Source organism: Sinocyclocheilus rhinocerous, unplaced genomic scaffold (assembly GCF_001515625.1).
Source record: "Sinocyclocheilus rhinocerous isolate Xijiao unplaced genomic scaffold, SAMN03320098_v1.1 scaffold2753, whole genome shotgun sequence".
Taxonomy (NCBI): Eukaryota; Metazoa; Chordata; class Actinopteri; order Cypriniformes; family Cyprinidae; genus Sinocyclocheilus; species Sinocyclocheilus rhinocerous.
The window spans coordinates 113,610-128,111 of NW_015633528.1; the positions used below are offsets into that span (position 1 = coordinate 113,610).

Below are 14,502 nucleotides of genomic sequence, written 5' to 3' on the forward strand. Positions count from 1 at the left end.
ATTTGTCACAAAAACGCACACACACACACACACTTTCACACACACACACACACACACACACATAGACACACACTCAGCAAGCACAGTCTGTCACACACACAGACACTCACACAGACACAGACACTCAGCGAGCACAGTCTGTCACACACACACACATAGACACACACACACTCAGCAAGCACAGTCTGTCATACACGCACACACACACACATGTCTGGTTTGCTATCCTTGTGGGGACTCTCCATAGGCGTAATGGTTTTTCTACTGTACAGACCGTATATTCTATTGCCCTACACCAACCCTACCCCTAAACCTACCCCTCACAGGAAACTTTGTGCTATTTCAGATTTTCAATACACTCCATTCTGTATGATTTATTAGCTTGTTTACCCGTGGGGACCTCAATTTAGGTCCCCACCGTGACACGAGTCCTCATGAGTCTGTGTGTATTCAGGTTTAAGTCCCCACCAGAATAGAAAAACAGGTACTCACACTCACACACACAGACACACACACACTCAGCGAGCACAGTCTGTCACACACACACACACTCAGCAAGCACAGTCTGTCACACACAGACACACACACACTCAGCGAGCAGTCTGTCTCATACACACACACACACACACACTCAGCGAGCAGTCTGTCTCATACACACACACACACACACACTCAGCGAGCAGTCTGTCTCATACACACACACACACACACACTCAGCGAGCAGTCTGTCTCATACACACACACACACACACACTCAGCGAGCAGTCTGTCTCATACACACACACACACACACACTCAGCGAGCAGTCTGTCTCATACACACACACACACACACACTCAGCGAGCAGTCTGTCTCACACACACACACACACACACAGCGAGCACAGTCTGACACACACACACTCAGTGAGCACAGTCTGACACACACACACACACACACACACACACTCAGCGAGCAGTCTGTCACACACACACACACTCAGCAAGCACAGTCTGTCACACACAGACACACACACACTCAGCGAGCACAGTCTGTCACATACACACACGCACACAGACATAGTTATGCATAAAAATACCACAGAAAGGAAGTTAGTCAATATCACACGAAGAGTGCCAGTTTTCACCTCTAAAAATCAACATGATTACTTACGTGATACTGATTTTATGCAACAGTTCAATAAACAAGAAGTTAATTAAGAGACTTACGTTTTAGACGCCATATTGCCTGTAGTGCTCTATTTTACCAATAAAAATACCTCCAAACACAGCCACAGCACTGTTTTGCGTCTCTGTGCAACATGATGGTGTTTCGTTCCTGAATGAATCAACCACGAAGAGTGCCAGTTTTCACCTCTAAAAATCAACATGATTACAAATGTGATACTGATTTTATGCAACAGTTCAATAAACAAGAAGTTAATTAAGAGACTTACGTTTTAGACGCCATATTGCCTGTAGTGCTCTATTTTACCAATAAAAATACCTCCAAACACAGCCACAGCACTGTTTTGCGTCTCTGTGCAACATGACAGTTCTAAACACCTCTTCAGATGCAGCTTCTGTGTTTCCTCTGCATTGCAAAGATGAATTTTATTGATACTGATTTAATTTGCTTGGTAACAGCCCAAATGTCTTATTATTCTAATTCACTGATTAAATGTAAGAATTTGACTCCAAAGATGATGCACACTTTTAGAAAAAAAGGCTTTATAAAGGTAAAGATGCCCATAAAATGTAAAAATCAATTGAAACTTATTGGAAAAGATTAATTTCTGTCAGTGCTGTGAATAATGTCTTTAGAGTCAGCTGTCCACGACGGTCGTTAAGATATCAGCACAATAACACACTCAGCAAAATATTGTCTGATTATCGTTATCAATAAAATCCCAGGAATTATTGCGATATTTTTTGCCAATATCGCACACCCCTAGATGTGTCTGATGTTAATTGTGCTGCAGTTTCCCCTCCGGTGCGCTGCTGTCAGCCATAGACGACTGGAAGAAACACATGTGCGACGCTGAAGACAAAATCAACAGGATGCAGGTGAGCTTCCTTCTGTTACCAGAGACAGCTTGCTGTGTGTTGAGACAGAGCCCAATCCATTCTGCTTAACGAGCTCTGGATTTCTCTCTGTGTTCTTTCAGATGGAGTTTGAGGCTCAGATGGATCAGGTGAAGAGCGGCACCAGACTCTGTTCACTGCCTGATATCTGCGTTCCCAGCGTCCCCGCAGCACCCTCTCTACCGGTGAGAGCTGCCGCTCACTCTGTGGGTCACGTGAAGGTCAAGGGTCATCACGCGTCTTCTGATCAGTGTTTGTGTCCTGCAGGCCATGCTTCCTCCTCCGGTTCCTCAGCCGGCTCAGTTCTACGGGCCGTACGTGTCACTTCCTCCCGGCCGCACAGGACGCAGCACACCGACAGACAGACTTCCTGAAGGACCCCCAGCGCCGCCACACCTCACCGTGTACGAGCGGATCCTGGAGCGACTCCACATGATGTTCCCTCATTACAACAGGTGCTGCTCCAACACAACACAGAGACGGAGACCAGCAGCAGCAGTGTCAGGCACGCTTCTGAGAGAAAACACTCTGCTCAGCGCTGCTGCACATCACAGCAAAAACACAGGAAAAATCTGAAATATTATTCTAATGTAAAACAGCTGTTTTCTATGTGAATATCTGTTAAACTGTAATGTATTTCTGTGATCAAAGCTGTATTTTCAGCATCATTCCTCCAGTCTTCAGTGTCACATGATCTTCAGAAATCATTCTAATATGCTGATTTGCTGCTCGTGAAACATTTCTGATTATTATCAATGTTGAAAACAGTCGTGCTGAACAATATTTTTGTGGAAACTGTGATGCATTTTATTTTTCAGGATTCACAGATGAACAGAAAGTTTAAAAGAACAGCATTTATTTAAAATAGAAATCTTTTGTAACATTATAAATTTCTTTACTGTCACTTTTGATCAAATTAATGCTTCCTTGCTGAATAAAAGTATTAATTTTTGAACTCATTGTTGCCCAATGCACTGAATCTCTAATTATGCAGTTTGGTGCATACTTACATAAAATGATATAAATATCAGTCGTTGCTCTATATCTCCAGTAATATGTCTTAGTAAGATGATATTTCAAATATCCAAACATATAATGCAATGCAATCCAGTGCTGATTGAGAGCTGAAGAAATAAAGGCTCCTCAGAAGATGTGAGATGTTCTGGAGGCTTGTGAAGATCATTCCTCCGCTGAGGAACAGTGAAAGTAAAGCTTCTGGAAACAAACGCTCCTCAAAAGATCCTGAGGATCAGATTTGAGACTCTAAAACATGATTGATGGAGAATCAAGTAAAGCTGAGCTGCTTCAGTCCAGTAAGTGTTCATCTGGAGATATTACTGCAGTTATTCTGACCTTTACTTGATCAAAATCAGTCAAGATTTGACACGAGAAGCTCCAGCTGAAGCCATTACACTAAAAGAGCTTTGACTTGATAAAAAAAGTCTAAAGTATTAATCAATAGGTTGTGTGGTTTTTCACCAAAGTTTTGATCATGTTGATCACTTAGAAGCTGTTTTGCGCATTAAATATTTCTGCATCAAATATTATTCTGTACAGGCTTTAAAGGGTTAAGCAATGGATGCATTGTTACATCATTTGATTAGCTTGTGTCGTTCTAAAACCTGCACTTTTTCACAAAATATCAAACCCATTTGTAATACAGTCTGAATTGAAAGATATGTGGAAGGATGTGTTGTAAACAGCATTTTGTTTACGTATTTATGCATTTGTTTATGCCCTTTCATCAGTAATCAGTTTTTAGCACCACTTTTTAACTTTGCCCTTTGCTGTACTTACTTCTGTCAAGCATGAAACTCCTAATTTATGTTAACTGCTCTGAAATCTGTAGCACCGATGTAATATCTATCGCAGATCTCTGCTGGAGAAGGAGTTTCAGCTCGTTGAATGTCTGTCCTGCCAGAGCAGGTCTGGGATTCATTTGCGTAAAACAAACTGCAAATTGTCCATAACATGCTGTAAGAAGTGCCTTGATTCACTTTGTTAAAATGGACGGAAATCCATCCACTAATTGATTGCTGCATATTCAGTAACAAAGCTTCTGATTGGTTTACTTGTGCTCTGATTGCTATTTATGTTCGGCTTTGATGCATTTCCCGCCGAGCGTTTCTGAGAGTCAGGTTTCACTGTGAGTTACTGCAGACTCAGTCAGTCAGTCCAGTAGCCCACTGTAAAAGAAAAAAAGAAGAAAGAAAGTGGAATTATTGATTTCAAACAAGACCAAGATCAACAATGGACCCCATTGACTTTCATTGTACAGACTAACTAACTAAGTTCCGGTAACTAAAAAAAAAAAGAATATATATAACAAACTATTATTTTTACTAGTGTTGAAATATACCCTTAATTTACTTAATTTTTTTTTACCATACTTTTCACCATGTGGAACTGACCAAACTTTATAGAAGACTTTTTTAAAGAAAGTAGAGCTGTATTTTCAGCATCATTACTGCAGTCTTCAGTGTCACATGATCTTCAGAAATCATTCTAATATGCTGATTTGCTGCTCGTGAAACATTTCTGATTATTATCAATGTTGAAAACAGTTGTGCTGCCCAATATTTTTCTGGAAACTGTGATAAATTTTATTTTTCAAGATTCTTTGATGAATAGAAAGAACAGCATTTATTTTAAAAATGAAATCTTTTAATAACATTATAAATATTTTTACTGGCACTTTTGATCAATTTAATGCACCCTTGATGAATACAAATACATATTTTTAATATCTTTCTTGGCACAAACTTTTTGAAACTTTTTAATGAAGCGGCACAACTGTTTCCAACATTGATAATAATCAGAAATGTTTCTTGAGCAGCAAATCAGCATATTAGAATGATTTCTGAAGATCATGTGACACTGAAGACTGGAGTAATGATGCTGAAAATACAGCTATTTTAATTTCTAGTAATATTTCACTGTTTTTACTGTGCTTGTATAAATGCAGCTTTGCTGAGCAGAAGAGATTCTTTCAGAAACATGAATGAATGATAATTCCTCCGGTGGTCTGAGCGCTGGTGAGTTGGTGATCAGTGTGTTTGTGTGTAGGCGGGTTCTGAGCAAGTTCATCCAAGAGGTCCGTGTGTCCAGCGGAGGCGCTCTCAACACGCTGACCTATGATGACGTCATCAACCGAGTGGCTCAGCTCATCCTGGTGAGTGAGTGAGAGTGTGTGTGTGAGTCTGTGTGTGTGAGAGTGAGTGAGAGAGTGTGTGTGTGAGTGTGTGAGTGAGTGAGAGTGTGTGTGTGTGTGTGTGTGGAGTGACGGTGTGCTTCCTGTTGCAGGAGCAGATGAACCTCGCGGGTGGAGACGCTCTGGGTCACATGACTCCTCCGTCTGACGCCGCTGTCAGAGCCACCGGGCCGCCACTTACACACGTGTGGAAGAACGTGTCGGAGAAACATCGCAACACGCCGCTGGCGGTAACAATCACACACACACCCACCCAATCACACACGCTTAGTCACTGTGCTTGTCTAAAGGCCGTTTCACACTGGACACGATGCGGATCGCTGACTAGCGGTGCTTTCACTCCGATTGATCACCTTCTGCTAATTCACACCTGCTCGCTAGGTGGCGCTGACCAACCATGCATTTTTCCTTAGATGTGTATCTCGTATATGGATTTAACATCGTCCGCTGCTTAATATACTGCATTCAATTTGGTTCTACACCAGAAACACAAACTATCTATAATGCTTACAAGAATACATCCTAAAATATGATTAGAGGTACAATTAGCATCAAGCTACACTTGAAAATGTATGTAAATATTAATGGATTTGCTTATAACTAGTGCTGTCAAAAGATTAATCGCATGCAAAATAAAAGTTTGTGTTTACATAATATATGTGTGTACTGTGTATATTTATTATGTGTATATAAGTACACGCACATACAGTATATATAGAAAATATTTACATGTATATACATTTATATTCTTTTATATTATATATAAATATATTTAATATATAAACATATTTTTCTTAAATATATACATGCATGTGTTTGTATGACTTCTGACGCGGCGAGTATAAACCAGGCTCTACACTCGAAGCGCTGCACAGTTTAAACGAGAAGTGCGGTTTCGTTATGATTTCAGTTTCGTTTGCTGTTTCTCATATGCTACAGAAATGGCAGCACAACGCGGTGGTCGCGCCAGTGTGACCGCTCACACAATTTAGTCGCACAGGCAGAAAAAATAGTCGCAGCCTGGAGCCCTGACTTAGGGATCTATTGTTTCGATTCAGAAGCATTGTTGCGCCGAATTTTCGCATTCAGTGTGAAAAGGCGTTAAGTCTAACCTCACTGAGCATGTGAACATGTGTGTGCCTCAGCTGAACATGGAGGATCCGTGCATCATCTGTCACGAGGACATGAGTCCAGAGGAAGTGTGTGTCCTGGAGTGCCGCCACAGCTTCCACAGAGAGGTGAGGCTCTGCTCTCGTCTGCTGAGCGTCTGGCAGCTGTGGGATGTAGACTGATGCTGTGTGTGTGTGTGTTTCAGTGTATAAAGTCGTGGCTGAAGGAGCAGAGCACGTGTCCCACCTGTCGAGAACACGCGCTCTTACCGGAGGACTTTCCCATGCTGCCCGGCAGACACCGCAGGAGCCACGCGCCCGCCGCCGCCTTTAACTGACCCGCTGTATGTTCATCTGCACCAGTCTTATTATCTTCATAATCACACACTCACAGTAATGACGGACTAATCGGTGATGTTTACTTTCAGGGCACATCTGTGTTTTCATTCCTGTAATAAAGTTCATTACGTGAACTGGTTTTACTCTTCCACTTTTACCTTTGCTTGTCATTTTACCTTGAAATTTTACTTCATTAAAACATTTAACCAAAGAAGCATTCTCCTGCTGTTGGTGTGTTTTAGAGGCTAGACGCTAGCTCGTGCCGTGTTTCTGCAGATCAGATTCAGACTGGGGGATAGCTGATAATTCATGAAATCATAATGTCAAACTAATATCATTTTAAGTTAAATAATTGATTCTAATATTTTTTATACTATTATTTCTATCATTATAATACATTTAAAGCTGGAATACACTACACAACTTTAGCCCTGATTTTCAGTCTGGAGAAGGTTGTTGCTGAGAGTCAGTCTGCAGATTTCATAGAAAATCCTGACGTGTCGGACGGTCACAGACTGATTCAGTCCAGTCAGAGGAGATCAAACGCTTGATATTTTAAGCTGATTTTAGAACACATTGTTATCGTGTCCCGTGTTTCTGCGCGAGTTTGTTGTGATCGGAGCATCTGCTAGTGTGCGATGCATGCCTTTTCCTCTGTGACTGTTTACAAAGTCAAGTCCCCGTTATTTATACAGCGCTTCTTACAATGCAGATTGTGTCAAAGCAGCTTTACAGTATTAAACAGGGAAGTAGTGTGCCGTTCTCCTGTGGCCAGACGAGACCAGCAGCTTAATTCTAGGCTGCAGCGGAGTCAGATTGTGCAGAGGACTCGTCTGATTCCTGAGGTCTTGTCCCGGTGGCTAGGAGACGAGTCAGTAAGTGTATGCATAGTGTTTCAAATCTGGGGGGTATTCCAGAAAGCAGGTTATGTGACATACCCAGGTATGTTTAAGGGTAATTAAGCGGCTAAACTAAAGCAATAAGACCCAAGAAGCCGTGGTTTACAGTGAATTAATAACAGCTAAGGGGCGTTGTTAGGCACGAAACCGCACAAAAATCATACAGGAAATTCAAAATAACGTACTTCCTGATGGGTTTTGGATTTGGTACCAAGATACTTTTTTGTAGGTGCTGGTGTGTTACACCTTTCACACATGTACGTAAAACTTAGCTCGAGGCGCACTCCGTTGATATTTTACAGGTGGCGCTATCGAGCCATTTTGCCACATCCGCTTCTGAAACCCATATCAGATGTACATTTTTCACCAGTTCTGACGTGTGTGCAGAGTTTCGGAGCATGTTTTAGGCCCTCAAAAATGTGATTCACTTTGGAGAAGAAGAAACGGAGCAATTCCAATAGGATCCTCACACCATCGGTGCTCGGGCCCTAATGATAATGTTAAGGTAATGTTTAATTTATTATATATTTTTCATTTTATATTATCATCTCACATCATGGACCGCCATTTTCTATAATTATAATTTCTATAATAAAAATACATGCGTGATACTATGTAATTAGCATCAAACAAACAATATAGTTCTTATTCTCAGTGATTAAAAGATTAAACGAAAAAAAAGAAAAATGATTGCACAACCACCAGTTAGGTGGCGATATGAACCAAGTATGCAAATGACCTCTGAACAGAAGCAGCATGGCACGCTTTTTCTTAGCCTCCGTTTCCATAGTGACTCGTCGATTGGTCGCTTGTATGCCAGTCTTTAGTAAAAAATCTTAAATCTACCTGCATGTCATGTGACCATTAACTGTCATCAGAGGAGCGTGAAATGTAATGTTAAATTAATGAAATGTTCTCAGAGTCTTCAAGTCCATATTTGAGCTCAAAGCGGTTCAGCTGACAAAAACAGTTTGGGAATCCCTGCATTACATGACGCCTACAAGTAAAACACATGAGACAAATCAAACTTTAAATCACATTGAATCATTATCTCACAGGTGAGCAGAGGATTTTAATAAACACTTTAATATGACAGAAACGCATGTAAATATTCACTCATGGTCAAAAGAATCTAAGAATGTAAATTAATGTGAAAATGGCAACTTCTCATTCATATCAAGAAAGCTGGAATAATTCCTTCAACGAAGCTTCAGATTCTCAAACTCTGACCAGCTTCAGCGGGAAGTTTTCCGTTATCAGATGATCGTCTTGAAGAACGATCACTATATTCACCTCAAATTCTAGAGAGGAAGAAAGAAAGTCGTTCAAAAGCAATCTGATCGGTTGTGGACATCGGATTGGATCATTGAAATCTTGAAAATGGGTTCAAAAGAAACGAAAAGGAATCTGAATTTGGATTAGATCACAAAATCTGATCTGGATTAAATCCTGTTTGTGCTGTTCAAAATGTTTTAGTAAGATACTTTTGATCCAAAAAAGCGGGATTATTCTGATCCCAGCAGAAGGGTGGATTTCAGGAACAAAAATGTAATACAACTTAAAAACTGGTCCAAAAAAATACAACATTTTAACGTAATATCCCAAATCCCCAAACAGCTGTCAATATCAAACAAAATATATCCAATTTAAAGTTGTTTTTTTTAAATCACTGATTGTAAACTGCATTGGCACAATCATCAGAGATGGACCAGTCAGAAGTAGTTATTTGTGTAAATGCAATGCAAAACATTGGCATTTTCCCCCATCAGCATGTCCCTTTAGGGGCTCCGTAGAGCTCTAGTAATCCAGATTTGGAAATCTGAAAAAGTGTGTATCTGGATCAAGGTGATCCAATCCAGTTTTGCTTTGATAAACCAGCACAAAAGAAAAATCCTGGATAGCAAAACATGAGATTTCCAAATCCAGGTAATTCTGATCCAGATTACACTTTTTGAACAACTGGCCCCTGATGATTTCTGTATTGAATATTAATAAACACACACAGATCCAGCACTGAAGATGTAAACCGGACCCTTACCGACTTTAAAGTTGGTGGTTTCTAGAGTGGGGCAGGTGAAGAGGCGAGGGAACACCATGTAGATGGGGATGGAGAGGCCGCGGCACACGTCTCCTTCAGCGATCTGGATGTTCTGGATCTCAGTGGCGTCTCGGGCGTATCCCTCCGCGCAGCCTGAGCACAGAACACACGCGTCTGAGCCAAAGCAGGGCTCCACACTAACACCAGAGCCAGCGAGCTCTGCAGACTGTGGCGCAGGAGAAGATCTGGGTGTGTGTGTGTGTGTGTGTGTGTGTGAGAGAGAGAGAGAGAGTGTGTGTGTCTCACCGCAGGTCTCCACCCGCACCAGCTGCAGCTCAATGCTCTTGATGGCGACCTCTGAACTCTCCAGCAGCAGTTCTCCGGTCAGGGGTCGTGTGATGGCGCAGCTGGTGGCGTCCAGATGTCCCCTGATGAGGAAGCGGGGTAAGGAGCTCCTCTGAAACACAGAGACAGGCGTCAGACCCTGAGCTGAGAGCAGATGGGACGAGGACGAGCTCTCCGTACCTCTCTCACGTTCTGCAGCGTCTCCGGAGTGATGCTGAACTCCACAGGGTTCGGCTGCAGCTTCGACTTCTGTGGCTGGAAACGGGTTTAGAATTATAGTCATGATCATGACTCGTCATCTGACTGTACCGTGAGTGAGTGAGTGAGTGTGTGTGTGTGTGTGTGTGTGTGTGTGAAAGTGAGTGTGTGTTTGTGTGTGTGTGTTTCTGCTCTGACCTGGCAGTGCACCATGAACTCGCAGGTCTTGCTGAGGTCTTTGGCGAGCAGCGGGCGTCTCATGTCGCAGCGGAGTGTGTACTGCACACACAGCAGAGGTCAGAGGTCAGAGGAGTGTTTGTTAGGTCAGACGGCGGAGCGGCGCTCGCTCACCTGTATGTTGACGAACACACCGTGGTACGTCTCGTAAAGGACTTTGTTGCCTTTGGCCTGCAGCGGAAACTCAAAGGGGATCTCGGTTCTTCCAGCGGGGATCTTTCCCGGCTTCACCACCTCCATGTTACTGGACACCAGCTGGATGGGCTGCAGGACACAAACCACAACATGATCCAGACACACGCTGAGGAGCACTCTGAAGATTTAAAGCGTCAACCTGTACGAGTTTCTTTCCTCTCGAACACAACAGAAGATATTTTGAAGAATAACTGAAGAGTTGACGTAGCTGTTGACTGCTTTTCCACATTATGGAAGTCAATGGGTATTAAAATATAAAAACGTTGGAGGATTTATGATGTTGACCATGAAACACGTCATCACAGTCGTGTGAAAAGGGTCCATTCTTTAAAAGCATGTGTTGTGTTCGAGAGGAAAGAAACTCGAAAGATGACCGTGTTCAGTTTTGGGTGAACTGATGCTTTAAAGCTTGAACTTTGAATGTTTTGAATGTATTTTAGAAAAACGGATAGTTGGTTGCAACATAAAACGTCCTTAAAGCTACATTGTCTCCTGCTGAAGTATTAATAATAATTAACTAACAATAAAGCACTAATCTTTTAATGACTGTCGTGACCGCATGTCTGAATGCTGTAGATGCACACATCTGATTAGTTTGTGTATTTTCATTCACACAGGAGCGGATGTCATCTATTTCTGACATGTTGTATGGAAGCCCTGCTACTGAATAATCCAACATTTATAAAGGTAATTGTGACTTTTTTTCTCAGAATTGTGAATTCCTCAGAATATGACTTGATAATTCACAATTCAGAGTCAGTATTCTGAGAAAAAGGTCAATTGCGAGATGAAAAGTCACAATTACCTTGTTTTATGTTTATTCAGTGGCAGAAACGGGCTTGCATGATGTTGTTGCTTGAAGGATGAAAAATAGTGATTCATGATTTATGATGATGGTTTCTTTCATTTTGTTTTTCCTTTTCTTTACACTCTTTTCTTTTCTCTCCAGACGTCTGTGGAGGTGCTAAACACCCTCAGTTAAAGCTGTAATGATGGCATTTCATCGCAGATTTGGCTAAATGTCCAGTGCGTTATGGTTTGCGCTCCAGAAATTGGTTTCTATTTCAACATGTTTGTGCAGCGTTTAGCAGTGTAGCCAATTACAGACATATCTGATGATTTCTTGAATGCAGCAGCCAATCAGAGGCGTTTAAGTTAGACTCCACTCACCGCTAGAGTCACTGGTGCTATTACTCGGGTGTTGTGTTCAGTACAAATCATCTCATTATAACACAGTTCAGACGTGATGTAAATAAGAGATTCGTTGTGCAGTGACAGTTTTTTAGTGATTATGAAGGGAGCGCTCTTTGCACCATAGCAATAGACAGCATATACATATATATATATATCTGTGTGTCTCTCTCTCTCTCTCTCTCTGTGTGTGTGTGTGAGAGAGAGAGAGAGAGAGTGTGTGTGTGTGTGTGTGTGTGTGAGTCTCGCCTTGACGGAGTTGTAGAAGGCCTCGAAGACTCCGACGCTCTTGGAGCTGAGCTGCAGGTTCACCAGTCCCTCCAGACCGAGAGAAAGGATTGTAACACGTGTCTGGTGTCTCTTGTGACAAAAGCATGATCTGCCATTTCAGTCCAAGCTTTTTCGGATCTTCTGTAACCCGATCAGGGCTTCTGGCTTGTGTTTCACTGGAGCGCTCGCTGCCGTAAAACAATGACGAGAAAAGAGACTGTCGTTCATGTCTGAGTCAAAGCATTAGATGTTCCTAGTTTGGAGGTGGTTGTCACCTGTGTGTGTGTGTGTGTGTGTGTTACAGGAGGAGAGACCTCAGCATGCAAACCCTTCTCTGTTCGGCTGGCCCCTTCGTTTTCTTTCCATTCGGCTGGTGTGCAGATGGATGCGCAGACGCCCCATTCTCACCCACCGTTCAGTGATGGTCACCCGCAGAGCGCCGCTGACCAATCAGCCGCTGCGCTGCAGGCCCCGCAGGTACACATTCACGTGCAGTTACAGTAAGCGTCTGTATGAGCTCACACTCGCGCTCATGAACGCTGTCCTGTGTGTGTGTGTGTGTTACAGGTAACTGCTGAGAAACCCCCTGATGCTGCAGCGCGTCTCTGCTGTTGACCAGCAGCACTCCGCTCACTCGCTCCTGAAAGCACAGCACACTGAGCTCCAGCGGACCGATCACAGCGGCACACCCCGCACACACTCGCTCTTACCCCCTCATGATACACTTTATTCGCCCGCTTCAGCCTGATATCCAGCGACACGCTCATCTTCCCTGCACTCGCTTCCGCGTCGCCGTCATGTGACCGCTGACGTCATCCGGAGGGGCGGGGCTCCTCAGCGCGTCCAGGCGAACTTTTATATGTATATATTTAATGTTATATTCATATACACAATAAATAAAAATACATTACTTTACAAAAATAAATAATACTAATTAAATTAATAGCAATATATATTGCAATACAATACAAAATAAAAGTACAAGCAATTAATTAAATATTTATATTAAAAGCAAATTAATTTAAACTCCAAGGGTTAAAGAGTTTTAAGACATGCCTGTTTCAGCTGCTGTAAGAACTGAAGTAAAGTGTTCAAAACGTTTTAAATCCCGCAAAACCTGGAGCAACTTCCAGGAATCTACATTTATAATACTTACTTAAACTTACTTATAATCAAACACACACATAACAACTCATCAGGATCCTCAGAAGCACATGATTGATCCGGAAGAAGTCAAACACAAACTAAACTCATGAAACCATTCTCTGCTCATACTGACCGCGCGCGCAAACATCTTGGTTAGGGCTAGAAGAGACAGTTTTGTTATTATTATTATTATTATTATTATTATTAGTGCCAAGGTACCAAAGATAAAAGTGCATAACATATCAACATTAGTACAAAGATGTGACATTACATGCAAAGCACCACTTATACATGTATATAACAATAAATCAATAATGCAAAACGAAAGCTTTAACAAAATAAATTAAAAAGATGAAAAAGGAACTGTTTTAACAGCTTTAAGATTCTTGAAAGATTAAATAGAACTTTTTAAAAACTTTTTTAAAAACAATAAATAAAGGATTTTGAAGAGTGGATTAACTGCGGTGAATATGAAATGTTGCAAGACGTAATAATAGGTTAATAATAATAATAGCTGTATCCCTTCTAGCCACAACCCAATATCCTCGCTTGGCGTCGTCTAGAGTCGCTCTCGCCACGCCCTACGACACGTCAAATTGATTGGCAGTTTCCATGGCAACTCGAGAACGGCTCCTGCGTCACGAGGTCATCCGGGAACTTGGCCGTGTGATGGACAGTCGTCATGGAAACGCTCTCGCTCGGCTTCCATTTTGTTCCCGACTCGTTTCCCTTCCTTCAGACGACTGACGCCGCGACTGACGGCGCTCGACTGCGACCGAGAAACCGATCGCCGATTCGCGCGTCGCGTCGACGCTGAGCCGCGCCGCTGGGCGAGTTTAGCTCGCGAGTGCCGTGCGCGGGTTTGCAGCGCGCGCCATTTTGTCCAGGCGGCGGCGGGGGCGCGCGCGCAGGATGAGTGACTGACGGACGCACGCGGGACTGCTGCGCTGCGGAGCGCGCGACGCTCACCGAGAGAGACGCGCCGATCTGTTCTGTTCACCGCGACGCTTCTCCGCATTGGACCTGCTCTGGAGAGGGATTCCTGAGGAAGGCGGCCGGCTGGGAATGATCGCGGATCCTCCGGAGGATTCTCGTTCCTCTCGTCAGAAAGAGGCGCGCCACACGGTGAGTGATGACGGCTAGCGCCGCGGCTAACGCTTAGCTGCCCTCAGCGATCCCGCCGCCGCGCACCGGAGCCTCGGATCCGCTCGCTCTGTGCGAATCGAGGCGCGATCCGACGCGTTCTGCGCTTTTCCGTTGG

At 43.0% G+C, this 14,502-nt stretch overlaps 2 protein-coding genes across 2 annotated transcripts in view; one reads left to right on the plus strand and one right to left on the minus strand.

The window, feature by feature from the left end:
* LOC107744207 (E3 ubiquitin-protein ligase TTC3-like) overlaps nucleotides 1–6,774 on the plus strand; it is a 45,264-nt gene extending 38,490 nt beyond the window's left edge. Inside the window, 7 exon segments of the mRNA XM_016557730.1 lie at nucleotides 1,961–2,045; nucleotides 2,147–2,248; nucleotides 2,331–2,518; nucleotides 5,130–5,271; nucleotides 5,367–5,504; nucleotides 6,420–6,512; nucleotides 6,590–6,774. Coding sequence (XP_016413216.1) covers nucleotides 1,961–2,045; nucleotides 2,147–2,248; nucleotides 2,331–2,518; nucleotides 5,130–5,271; nucleotides 5,367–5,504; nucleotides 6,420–6,512; nucleotides 6,590–6,721 — 880 coding nt within the window. The 3' untranslated portion in view covers nucleotides 6,722–6,774.
* A 1,802-nt stretch (nucleotides 6,775–8,576) lies between these two features.
* vps26c (VPS26 endosomal protein sorting factor C) lies at nucleotides 8,577–12,947 on the minus strand. Its single transcript, XM_016557723.1, has 9 exons — nucleotides 12,806–12,947; nucleotides 12,678–12,735; nucleotides 12,075–12,160; nucleotides 10,554–10,703; nucleotides 10,401–10,481; nucleotides 10,185–10,259; nucleotides 9,966–10,116; nucleotides 9,660–9,812; nucleotides 8,577–8,922 (listed from the first exon to the last, which is right to left on the minus strand). The coding sequence occupies exons 1-9, from the start codon at nucleotides 12,860–12,862 to the stop codon at nucleotides 8,840–8,842; spliced, it is 894 nt and encodes a 297-aa protein (XP_016413209.1). The 5' UTR covers nucleotides 12,863–12,947; the 3' UTR covers nucleotides 8,577–8,839.
* Between the last annotated feature and the right edge of the window lie 1,555 nt (nucleotides 12,948–14,502).